The sequence below is a fragment of the Ptychodera flava genome, chromosome 12 (genome assembly GCF_041260155.1).
Source record: "Ptychodera flava strain L36383 chromosome 12, AS_Pfla_20210202, whole genome shotgun sequence".
NCBI classification, from domain to species: domain Eukaryota; kingdom Metazoa; phylum Hemichordata; class Enteropneusta; family Ptychoderidae; genus Ptychodera; species Ptychodera flava.
In genome coordinates this window covers 9,055,556-9,080,571 of record NC_091939.1, presented here as the reverse complement: position 1 = coordinate 9,080,571, position 25,016 = coordinate 9,055,556, and the positions used below count along the sequence as shown (strand labels likewise).

The 25,016-nt window shown below is 36.9% G+C and overlaps 1 protein-coding gene across 1 annotated transcript in view; it reads right to left on the bottom strand.

The window, feature by feature from the left end:
• LOC139144908 (G protein-coupled receptor kinase 3-like) overlaps positions 1 to 25,016 on the bottom strand; it is a 135,301-nt gene that overhangs the window by 28,264 nt on the left and 82,021 nt on the right. Inside the window, 9 exon segments of the mRNA XM_070715734.1 lie at positions 3,849 to 3,915; positions 8,862 to 9,195; positions 12,635 to 12,716; positions 15,017 to 15,113; positions 16,701 to 16,792; positions 17,339 to 17,390; positions 19,870 to 19,890; positions 19,892 to 19,929; positions 22,490 to 22,564. Coding sequence (XP_070571835.1) covers positions 3,849 to 3,915; positions 8,862 to 9,195; positions 12,635 to 12,716; positions 15,017 to 15,113; positions 16,701 to 16,792; positions 17,339 to 17,390; positions 19,870 to 19,890; positions 19,892 to 19,929; positions 22,490 to 22,564 — 858 coding nt within the window.

Below are 25,016 nucleotides of genomic sequence, written 5' to 3'. Positions count from 1 at the left end.
TTATCCAATAATTAACGAAACTTGAAATTCAAAATGGATGCCTTCCCTGTGTTAACTCTATGAGGAAAAGTAAAATTTTTGATTTTCACTAAAGTAAGCCAGTGATAACTTTGTTTACACCATCAGCTTTGAAATGAGCCCCGCAAGTGCTAGTACAAACAGATATTGTAAAAATTTGAGCGCCCGCATATCTGTCCCCGAGGTGCATTCTACCTTAAGGTAGACCGTACCTCGGTGACAGGTATTCGGACTCCTAAACTTTTTCAATTCTCTTCTGATATACCACTAGTAGGGATTCATTTTAAAGCTCTTGGAGTAAGAAAACTTTTCACCGGCTTAGTTTTTCGAAATTCCAAAATTTTATTTTTCTCCATAGAGTTAACACAGGGATGGCGGCCATTTTGGATTTCAAATATCGGAAAATCTTGAGTTATTTGTTTCTCTAGTGCCAAAATTTGCACGGTGATCCCCGATTTTTATTCTTGATTTTGAAAGTAAATAGTAGAAGGATTCCTTATGGAAAGTTTGAGCAAAAGTTTAAGTCTTTTACTTTCGAGGCGCAAACTACCTTAATAGAGTATGCCAGAAACATGTATGCGGCATTACTAGAATGGGGGAATTCTACATTCTGCATGTGTGACCAAGTAGAAGACTGAATATCTTGTATCAAATGATGATAATCTATTAAAATCTGACAATCATTAATGATAGTGTCATACGGAACAGTAATGGTGCTCCCTTTATGCCTAAAACGTGACAGGTATTTATTTCATCTGAATTGATACACTTGTCAAGATTCATTTCACACTACAATTATGGTAGCTTTTGCCAGATTCCTCAGCCCTGCTACAAGTTTTCCAATCTCAGTACGTCATCTTTCGTCAGAAGAAAAGTTGACTCTCTTTAAACAAAAATGGGACAATGAAAATGTAACAGAGCTGATTGAAAAACATTTATGACGATAACTTGTAATCCATCTTTGACACCAAACCAGTGCTGATCTTTGCTCACACTCAGGAAGCAAACGACTGTTATATTCTTTGAAAGGACAGTGTCAACTGTGATTCTTCTCCCAAAAGTGAAGCCTGACTACCGTTCAAAATGTCAACTCCGCAATTGACTGGAATCAGCATTGGAATCAATGCTATTTCGGAAAATAAAATGACATTATGATTGCTATTCGGAGATAATCACCAAACTGTCAGCATGGTTTCACTTTTAATATGGATCTTCAACTACACGGGACTGGTAAGATTGCAGACTTATATGGTTTTCTAATTTTCTACAGCACTTCTTACCAGGCATATCATTTACGATGTCAATCTCCTAAGTTTTTCTTGCAAAATTTTCAAACTGTGCCCCTCCACAGTCTTTAAGTTTCTCCACAGGGCTCAGCAGACAGCCATTTTCTCTTAGATTTGTCATGATTTCTATTCTTTGCAACCTCTTTAAGGTAGCTAGATACCTTATTGACACTTTCAGATTTTTATTTTTTTCTTAGTTATAGAAGTCCCAAAACCCCAATAAAGTATATATTTTCTGAAAGCCCTGATATAGGGAAATTCAACCGTGCACAGTACACAGTCATTATTTGCATAATAGTCACGTGACAAGCCTTTTGCTGAACCTTCCAGAAATCGGTTTTCCTCCCTTTAGCGAACATGCTGTACGATTTCCGGTTGAAGTTTATGCATTGACAAGCCTTAAAGGTCTGGTGAAATGCCCATGTTGCAAAATCACAGAAATACAGTTGATGGTCTATAAAACAGTCACATTCATTTCTTTTTTCGTTTAGCGCGCGATCATGAAATATGGCATGAGAAAAATGCGATGTGGGCGTGTCCGCCGAGCCTCTCCAGTCGACTTTTTTCGGCTTTCCGAAGTTTGCCCGACGCCGTATCTCATAACGGAAAGTAAGGTATTTCACACCTCCGTAAGCTCCCCACGGGGGGTAACTTCTAGGTTTTCCGCTTACATGATCAGGACAGTGTCCTCCTTCAATTTCACTATGGGAAGACGTTGTTATCTTAGTGGCTGTGACAGCGGCAAGAACGTAACGGCTCAACTGTAAACTTTTTCGAGTTCCCGTCAAATGCTGAGTGTTTGAACCAATGTGCTTGTCTCTTCTGGTTCGTACGATACTGGCCACGGTCCCTTAGCCTGCCTCGCTACACGCTACACAATTGGGACCGCGATGCAAATCAACTGCATGAACACCAACACTGAACGTTGTGACTGCCATTAAAACGAACAAAAACACGGAACGTAGAGATCGCAACACAAATACCCGGTTCAAATCATGGAGCACAGTCCCTCTGCAGCTCTGGACTGTGCGCATGGAGGCCATTAAAATGAAGAACAATAGGGAATACCGGACCACGAGGACCGCGATGCAAATCGACCGCAACATGGATTAAAATGCACAACACGGAACAGCCAGACCGCAATCCGCAATGCAAATCAACTGCAACATCGAACCTTGTGGCCTCGATTAAAATTCGTATGTCTGCTATGTAGGCCCATACCCGGGGCCCATAGCAAAAGTTTCAATTCTCGTGAGCGGGCGTTCCTATGCCTGCAGTACAGTAGACAAAGTGACGTCAAATTTGTCGCGAGGGCTCGATTGCGTTTCAATTCTCGCGAGAGCCATTTATGCATGCTGTGGACTACTAGACTACATAAACGTCAAATCTCTCGCGAGACTTGGCTCGATTGCAAATACGTACGACGAAAGATTGTGACGCAATACGGAAGTAGATACAGTTTTGCGAATCGCCGAGAGAGAAGCGCAGATCAACAAAAGACCACAAACAGCCACGTTTTTTCTTTATTTTGCCATATCTTTTGAACAAAAATCAGTTTCGCCACTGTTGCAAATTAGGATCATTTTTTTTTCGCCACTTCGGATTTCGATTCGCATTGACGAACGTGGCGAATAGGCAGCGCAAGCACCGGTGTTTTGTTAGCGGATACCTTGGGCAGAGATAAGGCGGCGTGGGACCGCTATTCGATGTAAATGAAAACTCCTGTGACGTCACAGACGGCCAACCTTGACTCCCGCTGAGGGCGTGACCTGGGTGTCGCAAAATGACCCGATGAAAGCCGCGCATAGAAATATCAAAAAAATTAACACTTACGCGTACTTTTAGGTTGCAATTTTGTTGCGAGTGTAATAGTATTGCCCCCCTGGAAGATATTCAGTCACATGAACGGGACCATTTCACCAGACCTTTAACAATACCCTTCAAATCTGTGTGGCATGACCGAAAGGTGATAATCTGACACCCTCTGGGAGTGAGTGTCTGTACAAACAGCTGAACCTTACAAAAATTTCCTACAGAACCCTGCAATGATATAAGAGTTCCCTGAACTTGTAGGATTATCAGTGGCATTTTGAACATGGTTCCCCAAAGCATAATATCATCCTACGGAAGTCCCATGGCAACTTCTATGAGTGAAAACTTAATTATACATAAGGTGTATGATGTTGTGTACTTCACTTCTGACTTAAGGAGAAGATGGATAAATTCAGTCTTCTAATCTGAGTTTCTTTGTACAGAAATATATCAATGAATTTTTCTTGATGTCACCATTTTTATATCATTTTTTTTTCTCCAATTCTGTAATCATTTATATATATGGACATGCTCATCGTCCAAAATAAAGAATTAATAATATTAGTAATAATAATAGTACCACACAATCTAACAGGATTTTCATGGGATATTTCTGTAGAGATTGCACAAGGAATACAAAGTATCAAAATAAATCTAAGGTGGCAGAGATGACAAAATACTTAATCACAAGAGCAAACACAATAACAAAAGGAACCCCAGCAAGCCACTTACCATTGTCAAGGTCATTCTGTCTATTTCATGTTTGTCTTTAGTTTTATGCTGCCTAAAAGGACTGTGACTGGATGAGAGAGGAGAGAAAAAAAAACACAGTGAGAATTGATAAGTTACAGGTGCCTTGTTCGGGTTTAAATCTACCCCATGTCCTTGCTATTGACAATTTTGCCTTACAGGTGATAATCTGACACTGTCCGGGAGTGAGTGCCTGTACAAACAGCTCTGATGAAAAAACCATGCCAGCAAATAACACCAGTGGGCAATATTGGTTTTAAATTTAACAGGGAACTGATTAGAATCACAACAATTGTAAGGTTGTTGACCAGGGTGTTTCATCCCTCTCGTGCATGGGGGGTGGGGGTGGAGTGGAGGATGTAATTTCATATTTGCAGAAACAGAAATTCTAGCCACTGCATAACACAAGTAGGATGTCGTGAGCATCATTCAACCATTCTTTATATTGCCCTGTGCCCATACTGTGTCGTTAACATCTCACACAAAGTAAACAACCTCCATTTCTACTGGGGGAAGTGTAATTTTTTTGTCATAATTTTCCACATTGTCTGTATCCTTCATGCATATTCCCACACTGGTAGTTTGTGGCAGGACATATTTTAATCACGTGATAGACACACAGAACATGGGTCTTGATTTTGTGACGGTCTAAATGATGTGCAGGTCTTTATTCTGAAAAAGAGGTTAAATCATATTTACAGAACATCTTGCTTTTCACTTGAAAGTGTTGTGAGTGCTTTGGATGTACCATTAGATCTGTGTAAATGGGTCAAGAATAAGGGAATTGAATTTCACACGGTACAGACTTGATTTTCCTTATCACAAGAAATTACGGCATTGTATAAACTTTCAGAATGACATGTTTCTCAAATCTGATTGATTTGATTGTTACTTGCAACAAAGTCAAGAAGTATTCTTCATACTCTAAAAATGCCATTTTTATAACAAAAAGGTTGTCACTTTTCTCCGCCATTATTTGAATACCCTATGACATGTTTATTTATTTATTTATTATTTATTTATTCGGAAATCCTACGGGATCAAGTCCCATTTACAGGTTCCTCAAAAGCTCAAAAGAAAACGGTTAAAAAAACACTGAACAAGACAGCACCAAACAAAAAGTATTTACAAAACTAAAATCAAGTGTAGGACACACACAGACAAAAAACAAAGCAAACAACTCAACAAGAACAGCCATTAAAAAATAACATGTCTAATGTCAGACTTAAATGAGTCATTAAAAATATCAATATTATGATTATTACGAAACAATTCATTAAAATTACTCATACATCTGTTAAGAGGAGAAAATTTAAAAACATTGATACGGCTACGAGGTGGTCTGAATGTGGGACAGGTGCGCAAAAGTTTGCCAGGTGCATTAAAGCATAGCTTTGATAAAACATCTGGTAAATTATAAACTCCAGTTGCACACTTGTGTAAAAACATCATATCAAGATAACAGCGACGTTTCTCCAAAGTTGGTAAGTTGAACAAGGTACAGAGAGCTTCATACTGGTCAGCATGATATGAAATATGTGTTTTGAAACACAAATATTTTATGAATTTACGTTGAACATTTTCAAGTAATTCCATATCTGATTTTTGCCAAGGGTTCCAGACAACAGAACCATACTCGAGACAGCTCCTTACAAGAGAAGTATAAAGAGATTTAAAAGTTTGAACCTGAGTAAAATTTTGAGAGTTTCGTTTTATAAAACCCAGCATTCTAAAAGATTTATTACAGTAAAAGAAATATGATCTGAAAAACTTAAGTTTGAGGTTAAAATAACTCCCAAATCTTTAACTTTTTGCTGCCTATTAAGAATGAAATTTAAAATACAATAGTCAAAATGAATTAAAGTCCTCTTGTTGGTAAAAGAGATCACAGAACACTTTTTGACATTAATCGAGTTTCCAAGATCGACACCAGAAGGCTACTCTATCAACATCTTCTTGAAGTTTTTAAACAATCTGAAATAGTTTTAATAGGTCTAACAGTTCTTACAGTGCTCAGTAAATAACAGTGTTCTTACAGTTCATACAGTGCTCGGTATTTATTGTGTAAATGTGTTCAGGAAAGATAGAGAAATGGAAGATCGGAGTTTGTCAACTCTGAACTGTGTGTGTTGCTTTCTAAAAATGAAGGAAGGCCAAAACATCAAGCTACACTTCAATGTTTACCATCCATACCTGACAATGGGTTATCAGTAGTTGCCAACAAGAAACAAAAAATACCAAAACAATCAGAAATGATTTTGTTAACTTGTTTTTTGTGAATAAACAAGCCATCGCTGATGACACAGTCCCCACTTGCACCATTAATTGATATATACATGCACACTACAATACAATGTCTGTGTGCCAAGTTTGAACGAAATCTGTTCAGGGATAGTTGAGTTATGGTTCGATAACATGAAAAAATCGCAACAAAATGGCCGCCCGGTTGCCATATTGGGTCGTATCACGAAATAAATTAACGTGCATATATATGCCATAGTACTTTATCTGTGTACCAACATTGAATGAAATAAGTTCAGGAATAGTTGAGTTATGGTTAAAAAACATGAAAAATTTGCAACAAAATGGCTGCCCGGCGGCCATATTGTATCGTATCGCAAAATAAATTGGCATGTACTGGTATATGTATGGCACAGTACTTTATCGTTGCACACTGTTTGAAGAAAATTGGCTCAGGGGTGACAGAGAAACGGCTGCTGACAGAAGGACACACAGATGCACGGACGGATGGATAGGACCATTCTATAGGTCTCTGTTGGACTGCGTCTGCGGGGACTAATAATCTTTGAGATGGTAGGAATTCAGAAATGATGATGGACTGACTTCTTTTTTTTTCCTGTGACGGGGTAATCAGACGTTTCAAGTACATGCACACACACGTGTGGGTGTTAAGAGAATGGAGTATTTTCAGCTCAAGGGCAGTGCAACGGAAAAGTGAACAGAAGAGGACCCACTTGCAATACCACTCAAGCCTAAGGAAAGTGAGCTTGTCACAAACTTATTGAAATCCCAAAACCAGCTGAGAGAATATACAATATTCTGATATTTGGTGTGACATCATTTATCTACAGCCACATAATTGTTGATGCTCTTTGGTTGTATAAAGTCTGCTGTATTCTGTACAGTATGACTGCGACACTTTCTTTTATAGCCTTTCACCCCATTTTCCTGTATAATGGTCTTTTCCCCTTATTGGAAATATTGGAGATGTATTGAACTTGGGGGTGGGGGTATGGTGTAAACATGTTAAAGTTCACTGGGGAAGATTAAAGAAAGATTTTGAAAGGACGCCTGAGGTCATTTAGTATTTAAATGATAAACGGTCAAAGATGTTTGATTCTTGGGTTCAAGTGTTTGTTTTCGCGTCAATATACGATCCATTAGCTATAACATTTCACTTGTCTTCTAGTATTTTTGTTCTGTACATATAATACATTTTTTCCCAGCTCAAAAATTCTTCACATCAAAATGCCTAGTCTTCAACTTATCAATACAACTTTTGTGTGAGTGATGCCAAATATTATTGAGTACTGAATTTTAGTAAGGACTACAAAGAATTCATTTATAAAGAATAGCATTGCATACTGTATATCTGGTGTCTGCAAGGGTTATACTTTTTCCAACATATCTATGGGATAAGAATCAGCAAGTGTATTTGTTTTATAGAGAGGAAATAATGAAAATACTATCAAGAGTTACGGCTTTTAACACTGACTGAGCAGCAGGTATGTGAATGGTGATTGTAACAGCGCGACCTTCAGGTTGTTGCTCTGTTGAGGGTCTGGACAGGATTAAAACATGCTGGGGATCACACTTAGCATTATTAAAATTCAACACTATCCAAGTCTGGGTAAGTTTCTACCTCTTTATGATGAAAGGCTGCCTAGGGCAGGCAGATTACTGCTAGGAAGCAGGATGGGCCCATTATACCCCAGGTGTGCATGTGTTTACTTGCACAAAAGGCGCAAAAAATGTCACTGTGATAGGTTATAATTTGAAGACTCAGCATAGATATTTCTAGACACTATTAAAAATTCTATATCTTACTGTATAATTTTGTGTAAAAATCAAACACCTGTACAGATGGCACTGTGGCCAGCAGTGGACAAGGAAGGTCGAACAGTGGTTTACGCAATAACCTTGCAGACGTGAATGACGTCAACTGTAGACTGCGGTAAACTTGAGGAGAAAATATGGTGGTGTTTTCACCGCATCACTTTCCCTAGATCTCAGTTGAGATGTTTGTTTGTTTGTAGGGGAAATCAATTTTTTGCACTCAAACATTCTACAAAGCAGTCTGGATTTAAGGTATCTCTCAGGGTTTTGCCTTTTTTGTAATTTCCTTCTAATTCTGAAATGAAGGACAGGCTGAATATGATTATCAAACACCTCGGGAGATGTCACAAAAATACAATATTCCCGCTGGAAGTTAACTGCTATTACTATAGTGTATTGAAGATCACATACAACATTAAAAAGGCCAGCAAGGTGGTGACACTCAAAGGGCTTTTACTAAAAGACATTTTCAAAGATGACATTTTCTTTTTCAAAAAAGCCGTAATTGAAAGAAAGATTATTTTCTCTCATGGCATATCTTTCAGCCGTAAGAACAGAGTCTCTACGACTCACTCCTGACATTCCTACAAAAGAGCAAGTCAACCCTTTTCATTTTACATTTTCTACAATCAATTAAGTCAAAATTGTTTGAGACTTTCTACTTTTTGGCCAAAAATTTCACAGATGTGATATTCTCATAATAAGAGTTAACTTCTAGAGCAGTTTAGGCCAGACTGGAACACTCTTCTCAACTTCTAAGTTTCATCTTTTCTGCGCGAGACAGTTGACTGAATCCCAGGGTATTCAGATTAAGTAAAACCATTGTATGTTGTATATTTTCTTGCAGGTTGGCCTTCTGAAAAGTGGCCGACCAAATGACATGAGTTGCTGATTGTGAGATAAAGGTGGAAAACTCACCCTTTGAGTAATTTGTAAAGCATACATCCAAATGAAAACCAGTCTGCACTTGAGTCATAGGCCGTTCCTTTGGACAACACCTCAGGTGCCATGTAGCCGTGTGTTCCCACGCTGGCATGGGGCTTCTTTTTTGAGAAATCGCACGCCAGCCCCAGGTCAGATATTCTGACATGCCCGTGCTCGTCCAGTAAAATATTGGCCGGTTTCAAGTCGCGATAGACGACGAATCTGTTATGCATGTGTTCTAGTCCCAGAATGATCTCAGCCGCATAGAATTGCACTTGTTTTTCTGAAAACACACCGTGTTGCGACAGATGATAATGGAGATCCCCGCCTGTATTGGAAAAAGAAACCACATAACACAAACCATGTCAAAGTTCATGAAATGTCAAACTGATGGTCTCTTAAAAGGAGGTGGCATTATAGACGATACCCTTCCATTCTGTGACACACTGCAATCCTTGACACACAAATCATTTTTCCCCCCATGTGTCCCAAATATTTGGCTGTATTCATAACAGAGTTGACATGTGGTATGAGAGAAACTTGAGTCTGTACCAATTTCACTTTCGATGTAATTGGTGAGTGGTTGCAAATGCCAGAGATGCTCAAACGCAAATTATCACATCATTGTGTAATTAATTGTTACAATGTCTGCCCTTCTCTACAAAAAAATTTGTTTGTTCCTGTTCCCTTCAAAATGTTTTGAAATCTTAAGTTTGCTCTACAGGTACGGTAAAACTATGATTCTTTCAAGTCGGTGTATTACAGCAGAGTTGTAATTTGACTTTCAGGTAACATGAGCCTCGAAAGTGAAAGACTTAAACTTTTGCTTTCAACCATTCCCTTACTAAATTTGGAGTTATCTTGCAAAGTTCCATGTTAGAGAAACAAATTACCTCACATTTACTGATATTTGAAATTCAAAATGGCAGCAATGCCTTCATTAACTCTATGGGGGAAAACAAAATTTTTTGATTTCAAAAAACTATGACAGTGGAGATTATTCTTACTGAAATTTAAAATGAGCCTGCACATGCAGTAGATCAAGAAAGTACTGAAATAGTTTGTTAGTCCAAACTTGTTGCGTTCTAACCTTGACAAACTACATGACAAACACTGATCTGGACTTTCACAATTGCTCCATGCTGTTTTCAGATATGACAACACATTGATCAAATTCATAATTTTGTTTGTATACAAATATTTTTCACTATTTCCAGCAAAGTCTTGCACACAGGGCTGACAAAAGCCAGCAGCTGTTACAGAGTACCTTGTGTTTGGAGTGTTTAAATTCCAGTGATTTTTGGCAAAATTTGGAGCAGCCATAAGTTTCTCTGGATTCACCACAATCATTTACATCTTTATGCCATGTGGTCAGTAGATGGCAATGGTCCACTTGTTTGATATTAATATCAGTATTTTTTCCCCACAAATTCAATTTAGATGTTCTGGTCAACATTGTGAATGCTATCTAGCAGAACAGCCACTCAATTTTTATCGGTACAGCTACAACAGACAGAAAGTGTTGTTCAATTGATTGTTATAACAATGGCGTACATCATGCTTCAAATGACTGTACACTGCAAAAAAGAGTTCCACTGTTTCTCATAGAACGTATTGCCTATTAAAACATTTCCTCAAGCTTACAGAAATATACATACAGGTTAGCAGATGACAGAATCAAAGAGTGATGTTTTATTAAGATGCGGAATGATCAAAATCTCTTTCTATTCACACACAAAAACAGCTGGCTTTGACATTTGAAAATTAGCAGTTGTCAAGGTGGAACGGTGCATAAATTCTGTGTGAACATTGGAAATGTAAGTGTGTCACAGAGAGGTTAGTATCACACTGCAAGCATGGACATTGTTCATGGAAGCAAGCGTTTAATCGAGCGGTCCATAAACCAATGATTCATGGCTGATGGCGAACACCGACAAAGTGACAGGTTGGGGACACCGGATTTTCTTTCACCATACAGACACAAATAACACAAGGAGGACAGAAAGACACTATAAGGATAAACAACACCTGACAGGATATTAGCTTTGAAACCCTGAAGGCCTCTGTAAACCAAAGACTTTCCACCTGTTGGACTGTGAAACACTCGGTGTAACAGTGTTTTTACAACTGTAGATATCTTACTTTTGCATTTGAGCAGATTCGTGAAGTAGAAACTTGTGTAACTTAGATTAGAGCCCGGAAGGCATTTGTTAAAAGGTAATAAATATGATGCCAGACATTCCCCTGAGCATGACTCAACAGAATTCATTTGATAATTTGTCAACGTGAAAACAGAAGCTAACTTTTTCGGGTCAATGCTGGTCAACACTCATTGCATGACCAGTGCTTTTTGAGATACAAAATGTCATATTGCAGACTCTTTGTGAATATTTTTACTTCTTGCTGATGGTTTAATGAGAAGAAACTGGAAGAAAATGGATGAGAGAACTCATAACTGTGACATTCAACTTGACCTAAAGAGACCACTCACACTGATGCACAGATAAGCGATGGCCGTTTCCTTTGTCAAATGTGTTTTTCAGTGAAGTGCAATATCTGCATAATGTTCCAGACTTAGGTACCAGTCTCAGCTACTGTGGCCTGATTTTGCATACTCTATTTGAAGCAAGAGCTTCATTTCAATGAAGAGTGGACTTTAAATTTTTTGAGGCGATTTTTGGTCTCTTTAAAGAATAACATGTAAGTGGTTCAGGGAGAATTTTCACGGTATTTTCTGGCTGTCTGCACCACTTGACTTGAATATGAATCTGTTTTTTGTGAACACACTGTCTTTTTTATTTTAAATCTCTCAGATTTGCAAGGGCAATGGCAACACTTGATAAAACTGAAAAACCTGATTTTTGTTTTTAACCACAGTCGGCAAATCAAGACAGAACCACAGTTAAACAGTATATGCCATCACAATATTCATTGACATTTTATATATGGCCAACTGGGCAGATAAAAAAAACAAGGAGCTGGACTGGAGCCTTGTTGGACAGGACAAATATTCACAAGCTCTCTTTGGTTGGAGCCTTGTTGGACAGGACAAATACTAACAAGCTCTCTTCAGTAGAGCCTACATTCTAAATAATCACATTCACTTCACAAGTTCACCAATGAAAAGCAAATATGAATGATAAAAGGTGATTCCTATTTGCGATATATATATACATGTTTTTTAAAACAGATGTACGGAATTGTTGCAAAATGTGTCCCAAAAGTTGGACAAAAATTGAAAGGTTTTCAACTTTGAAACAGTGTTAGTAAACTGCAGTAAAAGTGCACTCAGTCAAAGGTAATTTTTCTATCCTAAAAAGGGGTTACGTTTAGTACTAGTAAATCTTGTGTGGTTTATGTGAGTTAGAACTTTGGAAAGACAAACCAAGGTATTCTCTCTGAGCAACAGGATAATTTGTTGGCTATTGAAGACAGAACATAAAACAAACTTAATATCAAATAACACGAAAATGTCAACATTTGCCTGATGGAGCCTGCTTTTGTAACTGGAATTTGCAGTGATGTGTCAGAGATACAAAAGTTCACGAAATGAGACAAAACGTAAAATAAAATTGAAAAAAATAATAACACAGCTAAACAGATGATCTCTAAGTCCACAAACAGCATGAATGCCTTGGTTTGGAAAAAAAGGTTGAAAACAGAAAATGGAATCATGATAGTAAAAGAAGAAAAGGAAATGTTATGGATGGAGTGTGTGTTTTTTTTTCTAAATGTATATAACACACGCACAGTGAAACACGTCTTACCATTCATCAAATCCAGTATAAAACACAGCTTCTCTGGCGTTTGGAAGGCATAGGTCATACAGACAATGAAGGGACTGTCAACCTACAGGCACAAGACCACATTGTAAGAGAACAAGTCTCACGACATCCAAAGCCCTTCCAATCTAATCTAGCCAGTCTCCGAGCACAGATTAGACAAAGGACTAAAGAAGGATACGATACGTTGCAACCAAACAGATGGCACAGGCTATCCCCCCCTGATGGAGCAGCGCCAAAAACACGAACCTGTATTCAAGGGACTTATACCACAGGCACTTTTGTATGGAAAAACAGCCCACACTGGTTGCATGATATCAACAATTTGTGCTTTGGAGGCCAAAACCGATACAAATGTCCACATGGTACGATACGTCTCTGTACAGATATATGACTGCTTCATCATACACAGGTTCATGAGTAGGCACAGACCAGAGGGGGGATAGCTTGTCCATTGGACATAACAGACATTTGTTAGGAGGGGGAATTTTTATCAAAAAAACACATTCATCTATATTTAACTATCCATCTATCCTATGGCCTTACCACTCATCAAGTCCAGGATAAAACAGAGCTTCTCTGGCGTATGAAATGCATAGGTCATGCACACTACAAACGGACTGTCCACCTAAAGTCGAGTCAAGGGTGTCATAAGATCAGTACAGACAGTGCTTTGTCAACTGGTAATTCAAAAATAAAAACACAAATACAGAGCAACCCCGAGTCTGAAAAGTGGATGTGTACCTTGTCGTGTGCATTTACAATATTCAGTTTTCATGCTTCATTTATGGTTTCTGAAATGCTACTAAATACGTATCATATACGTTACACATGGAAGCATTTAAAAAAAAAATTTGTATTTTTTACACTGTGAACCTTCCTTCTGGATGAATTCCTGGTGGGTTAGAAATACATTTTAGAAATTCAAATACTGGTGTGCCAGTATCCCAAGAAACTTTCATAAACAAATTTTTTGTTGTAAGCACAGACAAGCTATGACCACTGGGGGCTTTAGAATGAAAATAAACATCAGTGTGTACCATGCACTACTGGCAAACAGTTTAATCACAACAGCCCACAAAATAAAATAGGAATCGACTTTTTACACAAAAGAAAGATATTGTCCAACACAGTGGAAATGAAAGGAGAATGGATGTGCGGAGGTAGGAAGGGATTTACCATGGCAACTAAAGAATAACAAAAATATGCCAGATGCAAAAAAATTGTACTTTACATAGCTGTAGCCGTAGCAACATTACAAACACTGTATGCCATACTGGGGCTTGTGACACAACATTATTGTAACACACAAAAAGAAATATATTACACAGTCTCCTTGACTAACAAATTCAAATGAATGGACAGATTGTAATATGTTTGCGCTGAAGAATAATACAGCAATCTCTAACGTAGGAATTGCAACTTCTGGTTTCTTTAGAAAGCCATCTAGAAAAAAGCCAGGTGTCCACACAGATGTCAGACTTTTTTGAAAATACCATCTACATGCAATTAGAATGACAGATTCTTTCATGATACTCCTTGAAAAGTTTGATTGAGATGCTTCAGAGAAATTTGAATCATTTCAAATCCAGATGTTTCAAGCCTTGACTTGCCCATCTACACAGCAAATACTGCTACATTTTCCCCTGGTAGGAATTAAAAAATTGGTGCTTTTATGGAGTTCTTCAATTTTTTTACATATTACACATCTGGCAGAACTCATGGATTACAAAAAACAGCACTCAGGTGAGGTTGTGCAATAGGGAACTTTACAGCATTAAGACTTTCGTAGACTGCCTAACTCCGTATCATTCCTCTCAATTTGTCTTTTGCCAAGATCTTGTAAAAAGATAGTATCATTTAAAAATTTACCATCAACTATTTGTGTCTCCATTTTAGTGAAGAACAATTTAGCAAGGTCATATTGTCATTTACATTTTGTTTTGATGGTTTCGATGAGTTGAGCCAAGGTAAGTAAATTCTTTATTTTGCGTCCACAAAAAAATTCTGAAAAATAGGCATATAAGCAGTCAAAAACATGCACAATAAATCTAACATGAAAATAAATACACCACTATTTTACTGTTTCCTCATACAACCTGCCTGCTCCTGTCACTATATACTTCTAGCACAATTTTACCTCAGCATAATGATTGTAATATGATTGCAGTAAGAAAGTGATTTATTGCAATGTAAAAGTCATGATTTTGTGGAAACAGTGGAAAATTCTGCAAGAGAAGTATGTTTTTTCCTGGAAAACTCTAAAAAGCCTACGTGCAAACTGACGCAAAACAAGCTATTTACTTACTCTGGTCCTGTGCACGTTTTCTATATCCACTCATCAAGATAAAAACACCATGACCTTACCTCACTGACCAGAGACAGCATAATACGTTCGTTGAGAGCTAGTGTTTCACCTTGCTTCATTTTGATTCTTTTCTTATCTAAGCACTTCATTGCATACCTGTGATTACATTCAACAAAAAGACAGACAGACAGCATTCGATGAGGCAAAAATAATGGCAAGTGAGGTGTGAGACCTAGACAGTACAATGGAATTCATAAAGAAGGGAGGAAACCGACCTACACTTCTCTTCATCATTTTGATAAATTCAAGCAACTACTTTTTGTTAGGTTTAGTTTTTTGCCTTTAAATCTCATATTGTACAGGATAGTGTTTCATGATTCTGCTTATTTTCCCTAAATCTAACAGCAAATCATGCTGACAAAAAAGATTGTCAACATCATTTAATGAAATAAGATATTTTCATGGATGAAATAAATAACAGTTTAGAAAAAGAATTTGGTGTTAATAGAGTTCATCATGTTAGATATCAGAATTTAAAATACAATTCCCCGCATTACAAAGTCAAGATGTCATATTTGATTTGTCTACACTGCTAGGAAGTTAATCAAAGCAACATCAAATAATTACACACTTGAAAAAACCCTTGAAAACAGGATTTGTCACAATATTTGATTTTTGTTCACATACTTGATCAATTTTTGCATGTGTATTTTCAATTTTTTTCAATGACAAACAAAAATTCTGTTCCAGTTATAACAGCCTTTATTGCTTGGCAAAACTTTTGACAAAACATGTTCCAGGGTATACACAAGCTGCCTGCATTAATTTTCCATGGTCACCAGCTATTCCATGGTTGCACAACAGGCTTTACCTCTGGGATTCTCTATCCTTGAACTGTTGAAAGTGTAAACTAAGGGAATAGCTCCCATGGTCATTGATAAGGTATTTTTGTTTGAAAAGACAAGCTCCCTTTTTTCGTTTTCCCAAGATAGATCACCTCTGAAAGACATCCGCGTTTCAGATTCTACTGTTAGTAAGAATACCTTTGTAAACACGAGAATTATCACTGGGGAGTCTATTAATTTGTTTGTTGGAAACACTGGTGATTCTGTGAAAAAGAGAGAATGGAATTAGGTAGCCATTCTATAATTCACATGTGGGTTTCAGTTAGGATGCTGCCTTCTGGCAAAACCTGGTATTACTAAATTTTCAATGTTACTCATTGTCTCTTGCACAAAATAAGCTGTTGATAGAACCCTTTTCACACCCTCATATTCACACAAAAAAGGAGATGAAATGATTCCGATGAACAAACTGACGTTTCTGAGTGTAAAAGAACGTGGGCAATCTGTAATCAAACTCCGTTATATACTGCTTTCATTTTAGCATTAACAAAAACCTAACATTCTTTTCACTAGCATGATTTTGGAACTAAATGGAAGTCTCTACAATTGGCGCTGACACACACTATGTTCCTCTGTCTGAGTATATGCAAAGCAATGGTGCATCACATGTGGAATTGCATTCCTAATGTGTACTCCTTATTTTGTACAGACTTTATAACGTCGATTACTTGATTATGAAATGGCAAAAGTACATGCTATTCAAGTTATCATCCTACACGGAACATCCTGCCCAGGAGCATATACCGGTAGATCCTGAAGGACTTGTCGTCAAAGACAACTCTCTATCACAAACCCACATACCCGGTACACAAACACACACACACAGAAAACAACTTACATTTTGCCAGTGTCTGCTTTTCTGCACCCGTATACTTCACCGAAACCTCCCCTGCCAATAATTCTGTGAACACTGAAGTCGTTCATTGTTAACTAAAGAAATCAAACAATGAAAGGAAACAAAGATTATCAAAAGACTGAAAAAGCATTAAAAAGCAGACAAACACAAATAACTACAAATATAATCAGATATTCGGAATGGAACAAAATGCAGACAAATGGCAAATCTGGTCAGCTTTCGACCTGCTGAGGAGTTTTGCTTTTGATTCAATCTACCAACTTCCGTAAGCTGCTTTTCTGCAAATTTATTTTTTGAATGTGTGGGCATATTCACATTTCACATTTGTAAGAGGAGACAATAAAACACACAATTTCCTTTCCCTCTGAGCAGGTAACCACAACAGGCATAGCCATCTTGAAAAACTGTCTGTTAACACATGTGCACAAGAAGTAAGCTTCAACTACTGATTCAAATTTGTCTCTCCAATTTCTGGTTCACCGAATTGTGACTTCAACTGATGGACAGTGGTATGAAATCAATAGCAATATATCACTATTAAAAAGGTTCACTCCAAAAATGCATCAACAAATCTCTTTCAACTTTACAGAAATTATACTGAATATGAAAAAGTAACTTACATTTATATTTAGTTCTACATTTTTCCATTGGCAAAATCTGGTAAATTTTTCACTGAAAACAAAGAAACAAATATATATATGTATAAGCTTTCAAAAAACTGTTGAAAACTGTATTGCTATCCAAGCGGCATATTTTCTTTTGACAAAAAAACAACTCTAAAAATGCACTTTTCAAAGGCGGTATATGCCTCAAAATGGAAAGACTGTAAACTTGTACTCGAGGTTTTAGTATAAAGAAAAGTTTAAAATAAAATTGGTATTACTGGGCAAATTTGGTATAAGAGAAAAAATTAAAACATTTTAACACTGACACTTGAAATTTAAAATGGCTGCCATACCAAGGGGTAAATATATATTTTTTTTATTTAAAAAAATAAACTTGTAAAAACTTAAGTTTCAATCTTTAGTTTACAAATGAGCCCCAAATATCTGTCCAAATATCTGTCCCTTTGGTATATTCTGCCTTTAATAAGCAAATTGTTAACCGAACGTATGACAGGTAATTTCAGGATTCAACCAGTAAGCTTGGTCAGCTGATCAGCTTGACAGACAGTAAAATCTTTCTTTTCCGCCTGAAATCATGACTTATTGATTATTTTTGCTCTCCTTGGGCATTCTGGGAAGAAACCATTGTAGAGCCATCCAAAGGAAGAAATTAGACGAAATGACAAATTTTGTGAAATCAACTGAAACATGGTCCATACATTGAAGCGAGTCAGAATAAATTACATTTGAATTTTTCATGAAGGAGAGATGACAGTTTCAGAAACAGAACATGATGAAGAATAAAACATGCATGGAATATGTTAGGCTGGAACACTGTATAATACTGGTATCTCATCTATCCTGTACACTTGATAGACATTCGTATGCAGATTTTGCCATCAATAAGTTTTTGAATAGATCTTAGAATCCATTTCACTACAGTTTTCAGCAGCTTGAGGAAGGACAGGGCTGAACACACAGTATCAATAACTATTCATGTAATCTTTTTTCCCTTTCCTATTCATCTAAGTTCGAGCTCTCCTTATTTACGGCAGGTTAGAACACCTGGTATTGGCAGCTTTCACCGATCTCATGTAATGTTTGTTGTTAATGTTCACGGGGCTATGTGAAGTCACACTTGTACTGTTATCTATTTTACAACACATTATCATACATTATGTTCATTCACAATTTTGTTCTTAACACTGAAAGTTCATCTCATCACAGAATTATTCTATCTCCAATACTTAGGATAGGCTGTGTGCCACAAAAGTAGTGACAAGATTTTGGAAGTTCCAGTTTCTCTCTCTAAAAGTTCTTGTATAAGAAAGAATAGGAATCACCGGATTCAACATTTGACAAACTCATCAGATCCATCAAATATGGCTGCTTCACCATTTCTGCATCACTGATCAGCATGAAATGGTTTACATACATGATGTGTAAAGCAAAATACCTTTTAAGAAGTGACAGCTTTCTTTACAGTTATCTTCATCTACTTTGGCAACCTTTCCAGTATATCGCATAAAAAATCCCGAAAAACAAAGTACTGCAGTTTATATGCACAGTTTTCACCAACAATGACTCAGAGGGGTTAATTTTCAAAATTTTACCCATGATCTAGTCCTGAACTGCAATGATCATTAACTCCTTTGAGATCTGGAAACTACTACTCTGCAAGTTCCAATCCTCTATATTACACACTTGATAATTCTTGGCTAGGAGACAAACCTTGCGTGCTGTTTTTTCTGAGGGGAAACTCAAGCACTCCTGTGAGAGGACTTTAATAGTCAAAAGTGATTTGTCTCAGTTGTGTTCTATAGGGAATCTGTAACCCTTCTGGTCTGACAAATCTGCAGTTTCATTAAATTCTCAGATCATGTTTGAACTTTGAAAATGAGATATTAGAAAGTAATTTTCATTTTGACAACATTTGATTACGATGTTGGTCTGACTAGCATATGGTAGTTTAGAATCACATAAAATCAACACAGTGCGGGTGCATGATTTTTTTGTTGATTTTTGGTAAATTTCGAGAGCCACCAAGATTTGATGGCATCAGATCTGTGCCAGTACATATGAAAATGTTTCTTGTGACACTGAAAATGCAGAGTTGGTGATGTACAATAGACATGTACTGTAGTTTCAGTATGCACAAGCTTGCCAAAACCATAGTTTACTCACTGTTGAAAATCTTCATTTGTCAAAACTACTATTTGATGTAACCAATTGTCTTCCCCGACACATACACAATCAATACTGGGAGAAATGGGTAATGATAAAAAAATTCTTTAAAGCTCTGTGACAGGCATCAGATTGTCTTGCCTGGAAATATACTCAGTAGATTACAATTTCAACAGAACACAAAAGGCCGTGACATCTCCATCATCCTCTCACAGACAAGAAACAAACTTGATCCCTGGGATCGAGTCCCCTACCTTTAAAAATATACAGGACACAGACGCCACTCAGACTCATCATATAAGCTCTTTTTGGTTTTATATTACAACCAAATATGAGCTAAAAAACTCAAAGCCAATACTCACCTTTCTACAAATTTGTTAAAATTTCCCCTCAAGAGAGTTGCAAATTTCTTCAATGTATGGCTGCAAGGAAGAAAGAAGAAACATGGAAAATTTCATTATCAAAATCAGTCCGGGTCATTTTGCTGCATGATATTTAATTCCATTAGAATTCTGTTGACATTAATCATTATCACATAGGTAAGTTTTAAGATATTGCTGTCCAATTTTTTTAAGTCAGTTCATAAGTTCATGGTAGATCTATAGACACATCAGAAAGGTATTGCCATGTTTAAGTTAGTGATGCTGCTCTTGCTGCAAAGCCAGACCTATCATCACTTTCACAGTTCAAACTGACAGGACCAAATGCGCATCCATCTTTTCATTGTTGACACATACAATAAGAGACTTCACCACACAGCACATAAATAAACTGGAAGCTGCAATGTTCCTACTCCTCCTATAGTACAAAGATGGTGATTTATGATCAATATATTCTATAACAAAGGGAACAGACCATTTGTCAGATGCATTTCCTTTCAAATTCTAGCAATATCATCAATCGAACACCCTATACATAATTAATGCCAAAGTCACGATTTTTGTGTGTTATATCTTCTCCAAACAAAGTGAATACTCTGGGGCAAAAATTTGAAATGGACAGGGACTCAGTGAAGTGACATGTTGCCTATGACTTATAACATGCACTTTTGCCACGAGGGAATACCATGTTTTTGATATCAAAGCTGACAAATCAGCAAAGTCCTAATAAAGACAAATTTCCATTTCCTATTCCGAATGCTCCGAACCAAATCAGTGCTATATAAAATGAAGAACAATAACACTTTAATATTGAATAATTCCTGTGAATTTCATAACACTTTAATATTGAATAATTCCTGTGAATTTCATAACACTTCAATATTGAATAATTCCTGTGAATTTCCATGTGTATGGTAATATGATACCTGTTGGGCTGGCTTTCAAAATATACGTTGAGAAGGACATCAGAGAATGCATCATTCTATCACTTTCAATTCGTAAATACAGTGCTCTAGTAATGAGTTAAGCTGCCGAGTTTTCTCACATCACAGCAGATGGTGACAGCACCTCTTGAATGTTTTTAACTATAAGATGTAGATATGAACTCAAACACTGCAAATACAGCTATTTTTTCACTTGTCAAATGCCTGAAAAATTTAGAATTTTAATGGATCAACATTGGAGAGAGCAGGTGGACGAAACCCACTTCTCTCAAATCATATTGCCATTTTCCAAGAGATCACTGTACAGTGAGGAAATCCCTGGGTTTGAAAAGTGGCTGGACAAGACATCCTCACAAAGCTGTATGGCATAGCAATACCATACCGGGGTAGTGGAAAAAAGGCTGTTACTGCCAAGCATTGCAATGTCGACGACAACTGCTTTCCTAGACTTATACCTTGATTAAGAAGCAGCAAGTTAATCGTGCCAATCTATCATGGTCAGCTATTACCACGAATTTGACTCAATGTCTGAGTTGTGTCACACATCAGCAACACACGGCACGAGTGTTAATTGTGATGTCCCTTGCTTACAAAGAAGGAGGATTAAGATTCATGAATCACATAAGCCATTGAAGACCTCGTAGAACTTCACATCCTCTCAACTGATTCACTAACACACACACACACACACACACACACACACACACACACACACAGGTGAAGCCTCGCTATGCTGCTCTTTTCTCAAAGCATTAATCTTTTTGCTTTTCCCTTTAGAACCCTTCACGTACAGTATTATTAGTATTTGAAGGTGAACTTAAGGCTTAGTCTTGATATTACTCTGCATCTGAGTCCCTTTTATCCTGGAGTTACACAAAATGATTGCAGATACTGATGATTTCACTCTTGGGCTTCCACTGTCCTAGCTATGTGTATCTCAAGGACAGATTTTGTAATATACAAAAAATTCAAGGTTTCTCTTGTTAAGTTTCTTTTTCTCTTTTTCAATTCCTCCTCTTTTTCAATTCCTCCTATGACTCGTTCTTTTAATCACTGCAGAAAATTCATCTTTCACTATTTTGCTTTGTAAAATCACAAATTCATGTTTTTCCACTGAGTTTACACAAAGAAAGGCAGCCATTTTGAATTACAAATACACTATACTTTTACGGTCATTTCCTTTCCTTACGAATCATTGCACAGAAAGCTCTGGTTTTACTTTTGATTGTGAAAGCATAGTTAAAAGTTTCCTTAATGAAAGAACAATCATGGTTAACATTTTCCTTTTTTAACTCTTTGACCACAAAAGTCAATTTTTGTCGCCTTTATAAAATGTACCCCCAGTCCATTTTTTTCAGATTTTTGCCAAAATTTTGATAAAAAACTGTAGTCAATGAAATTTTATGTCCATTTGGTCAAAAATTATCAAAAAATTTACAGAAAACTTCATAAAAATTGGTAACATATTGCACTCAAATTTTGGTGGGAAAAAATTACAGCACTCAAAGGGACGCATAATAGTGCTACCATTATTCTGTCCAAAACCCATCTTTCTGTTGATTATGCCGTCCAAGAATGCTTTCCCCGTAATCTTGACTGTCTGTTTTTTTTAGCACTAATTGTAGTAGTCTGTAAAAAGCAAACCAAACTGATCTTACCTCAAATAAATTTGTTGGTACTTCTCTCTTGGTGAGTTTGGATTGTACATGATCTACTGCTTTCTTGGAAAAGGGCTGCAGCAAAGAGAAACAAAGGAAAGGAAGAGAAAAAAGGATAAGTAAAAATTTAAGTCAGAACTGTCAAGAGTCATTTTTAATTAGTGGTTTGTTTGAGGGGGGGCTATATTTCAGATGACAATGAATATCAGGTAGGCAACAGTTCTGGAAGCTGTTGGACCAACGGGTCCCGTACCAAAAAGTACTCATACCTTGCAAACGCCTTCAAAAAGATGTAATGCATCCTTTGAGCCTAACTTGCTTTTGAGTATAAAATATGCGTGATTAAATATTCTCATTAAAGAGAATTTACATCTAACCTCACCAAATACAAGCCCGGCCAAGTAAAGTCTATATCAGTCTTGCTTCAGTTACTTTTATGAAAGTTGTCAACTTTAGTGAAATACACAATCTGAGTTTGAATTCAGAGTTCAAACTTAGTTTTGGCCCCTGCTTGCTCAGAACACTGACATACAGGTTTCACTGCATATGCAGTTAATCTATTTTCATGTCCTGAACCAATTTCTTGCTATTCACTGTTATTAATAGTGACCTTGTATATATTGAGGACAGTGCCATTGAAAGGATTAATATTACTTTAAAGTAATTGCTGTAAGTTCACATTTTGCAATTTCTCTCCTGAGAATTGTCCAGCTCAGGATTCACACAGCCTCATTTCTAAGAAGCTGCAACTGATAAACTGATCTTTTGAATACCTTTAATGAACACTCCATGAAGTATTTGTACAATCAAAATCAAAATTTTACAGTATGTTACTGTTATTTACCAAGCAAATGTTGCTTGCTTTCAACTTTAAATCTCTCTGACAGACATGGCCTACAGCTAAAATCAACAAATTTCATTTCATTCCGTATATTTCTGGTTGGTTTTTTTTTTGTTTTTTTTTTTTTTTTTTTTTTGTTTTTTTTATCTTTATTTTTTTTTTTTTTTTTCATTTTTTCATTTTTTTTCATGTTACCATCACAGTGAATGCAAATTTGAATTGAAATAACAAAATTGTCATGGATTGGAATTTGTGCAAACAAGAACAAAACTGTGGATATGTAACAGTATATCAATATTTACAGGAAAACAAGATTTACTGTAGGCTATTCATGATATACATGTCATGTGACACAAATTGCACTGTCGTAAATATGCCAACAGCCCTAATAAAACAGACCCAGCCACAGCAGCAGAAATGTCACCGTGTACTTTTGATAAAATGTCAGTTTAATTTACGAAAAAGCACCGAACTATGGGGATGGCACAATGACATGTTTACGACAATCACACAGATCAAAGATAAACCTTGATTCACACAATCACAGCCTTCAGTGCAGCTTAGTGGGGTTGTTTTGTAATCGGTAGAAAACAGCCGAAGTCTCTGAAGTGGCAAGATAACCTGTCAATCAGGTATTTCTGCTGTTTCTCACACGTGACACACTTTATTGGATGAAACCCATCACCTAATCAACCTTTCGCTCAAGTTATTCTTTCCAATCCTGTCAATTGAGAAACTGCTCGTCCATCACAAACATGTAAAATTCAGTACATTCACTCTAAGGCATGTACATGTATATTGTCATAAAATATTCCGTATCAGGTCATGTGTCTAGCCACTCTTAATCTGTTCTCTCGACATGTCATGAAATATACATGATCCTGTCCATGAATTTAGTGACAGAGTGGTTTAGCATTGCCGTCTAACTGAATCATGTCAACTTGTGGCATATCAGAGATTATAGAAACCGTAAAATCTAACGAGAGCACTGCAGTAGTTGCAAGATCATATACAGACAGTGTTTATCATTTGCACATGGGCTATATCTCCTTTGACTCTTTCTTTGCACAATTAATAAAAGTCAAATTGCCCATTCCATTCTTTCCTGTCTCCACATGCTACAATTCTTCTTTGCATCAAATCTTTGCTATATCAAATAGAACAAGATAGACTTTTGCAATATCGCACAGAATCTTTATATCTTGACGAAACATAATCTGGCCAAGTTTTGGTAACAATGTTGATATGGATTCCAACAACGTGCAGGCAATGTTCGTAATCTACCAACACATGTAAGAAAGTTTTTATGATATTAATATCGTCAACTCAACATTTGCATAAAAAATGTTTTAAACAGGCTAGTACAACTACCAAAGTAGAGGAGCAAGACATGGCATTATTAATCTTGAGGAAATGTAACTGGAAAGTTTGTTTGAAGACAACAGACCTATGTCATTGGTTTTTTTTCCACTTCATCTCTGAGCCTCTGAGGCAAACCTTGTATACTTCCTTTCAGGAGATCTATCTATCATTGAACTGGGCAGCACACAGCAGTGCTTAGCATTGCTGTAATTTCAAATACTTTGACAAGGAATATGTGTCCATCTTCCTTTCTGATGTGATACAATCCAAACTAATGTTCTCGAATTCTCTGACAAAGTTGACAGGTTCGTTCGTTTTTTGGAG